This window comes from Pygocentrus nattereri, chromosome 15 (genome assembly GCF_015220715.1).
Source record: "Pygocentrus nattereri isolate fPygNat1 chromosome 15, fPygNat1.pri, whole genome shotgun sequence".
Lineage (NCBI taxonomy): Eukaryota > Metazoa > Chordata > Actinopteri > Characiformes > Serrasalmidae > Pygocentrus > Pygocentrus nattereri.
Genome location: NC_051225.1, coordinates 41,150,958 through 41,155,957, shown reverse-complemented (window position 1 = coordinate 41,155,957; position 5,000 = coordinate 41,150,958). Strand labels below are relative to the sequence as shown.

At 41.6% G+C, this 5,000-nt stretch overlaps 1 protein-coding gene across 6 annotated transcripts in view; it reads left to right on the top strand.

Moving 5' to 3' along the window:
- The window catches only part of vps13c (vacuolar protein sorting 13 homolog C), an 84,630-nt gene that overhangs the window by 17,611 nt on the left and 62,019 nt on the right, over window positions 1-5,000 (top strand). For all 6 annotated transcript variants that reach the window (XM_037545463.1, XM_037545462.1, XM_037545461.1 and 3 more), the window contains 4 exons: window positions 919-1,111; window positions 2,225-2,339; window positions 2,528-2,664; window positions 4,842-4,971. In XM_037545463.1, coding sequence (XP_037401360.1) covers window positions 919-1,111; window positions 2,225-2,339; window positions 2,528-2,664; window positions 4,842-4,971 — 575 coding nt within the window. The remainder of the gene's footprint in view (window positions 1-918; window positions 1,112-2,224; window positions 2,340-2,527; window positions 2,665-4,841; window positions 4,972-5,000) is intronic.

Sequence of the window (5,000 nt, the reverse complement as noted above, 5' to 3'; positions counted from 1 at the left end):
AGTTGGGGGTTAGGTGTCTTGCTCAAGGACACCTCAGTCATGGACTGTTGGTGCTGGGGATCGAACCAGCGACCTTCCGGTCACAGGGCCAGTTCCCTAACCTCCAGCCCCTTGTTGCTGAGATCATGTTAGGTTGCTGTTCAAAATAACAACATTATGGATTGTGTCGCTTTCTTAAAGAAATGATCTACAATTTATTGTTGGGATTATCAGCGCTGTGGTGATGTCAGCACAGACTCACGAAGCCAAACTCTCCATAGATACTGCATAATAAAACCCAAGCTGACCCACTGCTCTATTTTCATTGTACATGATAAGCCCAAGAAAGCAGCTGGGAAGCTACTGGAACTGGTGAATGTGATGCCAACTACCAGGCCACATCCAAAGTCACTAAGATCTCGTTTTACACAGTTCGGTGCAAAAGTGAACTCTAACTCATGCAAGAAACACTCAGTGTGTTGATGTGTACCATACACCGTAGTCACGTGACATATGACTTGGGAACATACGGTTGGTCTGAAGGTAATGGGTGTACTTAGTGAACCAGCAACTCGCAGTATAGACAGATCCTTTAAACTGCTAAGTGTTCTTTTAGTTATATGTCACTGTTGTCGGGAAGAAAACCTTGTATCTCCGCACTGGTAACTTTACAGGAGAAGGAAAGAACTTTACTGTTAATGTACATCAATGTAACCAGAATTTTTCCAAGTCGTTTTGAGCCATTTCTTTTGGTCCACTCATCAAGAAATTTACATACAATGTAAAGAGCAACAGGTACTTTCAAATTATGTCAAAAACTGGAAAGTGAGAAAAATGTAGATACGAGGTTTTTTTCCTACAAGAATGTTAGAGCAGGACTGTGTATGTTGTGTTCAACACGTGTAAACGTGTCTGTGTCTACGTGTTTGTGTGTTTCAGAGTGGAGGCCAGTCTGGAGCATTGGTACGTGACTGGTCTGCAGCAGCAGGGTGTGGTGCCATCTCTGATTGCGTCGAGGGGAGACGCACACTCTTCTTTACTCAGTGTCCTGTTCGAGCTTAACCCAGAAGACAGCACTGCAGACCAGCTCCTAAGAGTCCACTCGCAGCCTGTGGAGATGATCTACGATGCTGTGAGCCACATTCACACATGTGAATGGCAGTATTTTGTGGGATGGCAGTGGTAGTGGGTGATATACGAGTTGCAGTTCCTCCTAAGGCCTTAGTTGTAGTGTAACACAAACCATCGGTATCGGAAGGGAAAAAGTCGTATTGTTGCATCTCTAGCAGCGGAAAAAATTCAGTCAATAATTACTTACCAGGTATAATTTGGGTGGAGAACCGTTCTCAGCTCAGCAGTGGCACCACCATGGTAGAGTTATATTAGCATGCGCTTTGCCAGTACAGATGCTAATAACTGTTCCTACAAAGTGCACCTTTGTAATAAGTGTATAAAACGTAGGTATATTTGAGGAAGATACCCCTGCTGAGCTCAGACATGGAGCAGTACAGGTATAGTGGATGATGGAAGATTCCTTTGTTATCATGAAATGTCCCTCACCCTCATTTATCATTAAGGCTAGAAAGGCTTCTAAATACCGACCACTTCGTACATCAGGAATGGAAGGAACAAACAAACTAGGTAAAAAAAACGGCTCACATAACCAACCGTTTTATTTCGATTAAACAAATGTGAAGAAACAAAGAAAATTGTTCCATTTCGGGGTTTGAGCCTCCTTTTGCAGAGAACATGAAACTTTGTAGACAACAGCTTATGGTCAGACCTGTGTGGTTGTCTTGTAAATATAAAATCGAAATAATAATGTAGATGTTGTGATTGGGTACAGTTTGCACACAAATATACATTAATGAGGACTCGATAGGGAACATTGAACTACTGCTTTGGGGCAAAATGGTAACCTGTCCTAGAATAAAGAAAAACTTGGAGAAGAATGTAACCTATGGTCAGATGTTTATGCCGATTATCAGCCAACTCTGTGGAACATGGTGCGGTTAGAGTACAGTGGTAATTATTTTCACTAATAATTAGATAACAGTTCTTGGAAGTACCATAAAGGTGTTGTAGAATGTGTAGGTCAGATTACAGTACACGGTATGCATTAGCTGATTATGCATTAGAGACTTCTAGAGAAAAATATTGCCATGATTTAACACAAGTAAAATGTCTTAAGTCAGTGACCGAATTCTTAATTGTTTTAATGTTTTTAATTTTGTTTTGTTTGTAGCTGACAATAAACAGCTTGTCGGAGTTCTTTAAGACAGGGAAGGGAGTGGACCTGGAGGTGATAACCTCTGCAACGCTCAGCAAACTGGAGGAGATTAAGGAGAAGACGGCCAGTGGTAACACAGTTTCCCTGGAATTTGGAAAAGTCACCCCAGTATTGTACAAAAAAACTAAAGATCGACATGTAATTTGACCGCGGGTGTTCAGACCTTCATATAAGACTGTTCTAATGAAGTATGTACTTCACTCAGTAATCCTGTTTAAAATATATTGATATTAATTACTTTCTTTTTTTAAACTATAGGTCTGTCTCACATTATTGAGACACGCAAGGTTCTGGACTTGAGAATTGACCTGAAGCCCTCCTACCTGTTGGTGCCAAAATCAGGCTTCTACCACAGCAAATCGGACCTCATGATTGTGGACTTTGGTAGCCTACAGGTGAGTATTTGGTAACCTATAATCGTGTATTATTATTCATCAGAGTTCTGCAGAAACGTGTCCGGAATGATGTACAAACTTTATGATGTATGATTCATGAAACTGCCAGAGCAAGAGAAGTGCTGATCCCTGATAACGTGCCTGAAGGAATGACCGTCCTGTACTGTGATAAAACATAACCATACATACTAATCTGCCTAAAATAGATGTGTGTGGTCATTTTAGCATTGAACTTAAATTTGCTCTTCATATTTGCTCATATCTATATTGCAAGTAATGAAAATGAAAAAGTCTTACTTTTTTAGTTTCACTTATTCTGATATATTCTAGGCATACACTCACAGCCACTTTATTAGGTACACCTGTACAGCTAATCAGCCAATCACACGGCCGCAGCTCACTGCATTTAGGCGTGTAGAGGTGGTCAAGACGACTTGCTGAAGTGCAGACCGAGCATCAGAACGGGGAAGAAAGGGGATTTAAGGGGCTTTGAACGTGGCGTGGTTGTTGGTGCCAGACGGGCTGGTCTGAGTATTTCAGAAACTGCTGATCTGCTGGGATTTTCACCCACAACCATCTCTAGGGTTTACAGAGAACGGTCCGAAAAAGAGGAAATATCCAGTGAGCGGTCAGTCGTGTGGATGAAAATGCCTTGTTGATGTGAGAGGTCAGAGGAGAATGGGCAGACTGGTTCCAGATGATAGAAAGGCAGCAGGAACTCAAATAACCAACCAGAATCTCTGAGGAACGTTTCCAACACCTTGTTGAAAGTGTGACAAGAAGAATTAAAGCAGTTCTGAAGGCACTAATGTGAGCACACTTGCCCGGAGCGGTGGGCAGCCCTATCCACAGCACCCTGGGAGCAGTTGGGGGTTAGGTGTCTTGCTCAAGGACAACTTAGTCATGGACTGTTGGCCCTGGGGATCGAGCCGGCAACCTTCTGGTCACAGGGCCAGTTCCCTAACCTCCAGCCCACGACTGCCTCATTATGCCAATGCTTTATTTCCTTTGAACTACAATAATTGTGTGATTTCCTGACCCAACACACCTGATCAGCTCATAGAGGACTGACTAATCAGTTGGTGAGCTGGAAAAGGTGTTTTAAGATGGGGAATAGTTGAAACTGAGTGGTGCTACAGGTCACCAGAAGCAGGGTTAAGACACTGCTGTGCTGTGCTAGTTGGCGCTAGATTATTAGAAACCTTCATTCAGTAATTCTACCTAATATTTTTCAAAATATATATTTTATGCAGCTTGACACAGAACCCTGAGTGTGTGTGTCACATGGTCAATCCTGTCTGACAATAATACAGTCAGCAAAATCAGAAAATTAAAAAATTAAGCAAAAACTGTCAAAATGAGTAATATTTATCGCAGTGAGAGGAAATGAGTAGTAATCTTTTCAAAAAATGAAGTTTGATTCAACTCTCATTATTTGTATTTGCAAAATACATTCTGTTTAAACCTTTTGGCACAAAATGAATTCCCTACAAATATCACAAAAGAATTCAAGCGTTAAAACCCAGGCTCCAAAAATTCCTCCTGCTTAAGTCAAAGATGACTCTAATTTACTCGTCTCAAGCCATTATTCCTTTAAAAAGACACTCTGTGAGAAATAGTTTTGTAAATCCAATAACACTCAGTCCAGATTTAAAAGAGGTTCTAGTTGTTTGAGGGTGCAGGAAGTGCTCTGATCGTTTCAGAGATCTCCCCTTTTATGCTCTACGAGAAAAGAATTGTCGCCCCAATATTACCGTGTCATTAACATCTGCTCAACACACAACAGGAAATTTAATTTCCACCAGTTCTAAAATGTTGGTTTCTTTTTTTCCCCTCATTGATTCCAGCCCCCTAGTTTTTCCTATATATTTGGCTTGATCCAGCTATGATGATCCCATGCAGAGGGTTTCTCCAATTTACGTTGAGAGACATTACATTCAAACTTAACCTGAAATCGCATAATCTGAAAAGGCCTAAAATGGTCTGTTAAATTCGTGTACACTCATGTTATAATCAAATTTGACTGTAAGCAACGTTCATGATTAAGGGCCTCTGGCTGCTGCTCTGTGTGTGTGTGTGTGTGTGTGTGTGTGTGTGTGTGTGTGTGTGTGTGTGTGTGTGTGTGTGTGTGTGTGTGTGTGTTTATTCATGTATAGCTCTTTCTCTGTGTGTTGTAGCTCAACAGTGTTGACCAGGGCAGTCATCAGCAGGCATCTAGCTTCTCATCGCTGGAAGAGATCATGGACAGGGCATATGAGAGGTTTTCACTGGAGCTGCGCAGCGTTCAAGTGCTATACAGCAAATCGGGTAGAGACCACTGAGTTTAATTCAGACAC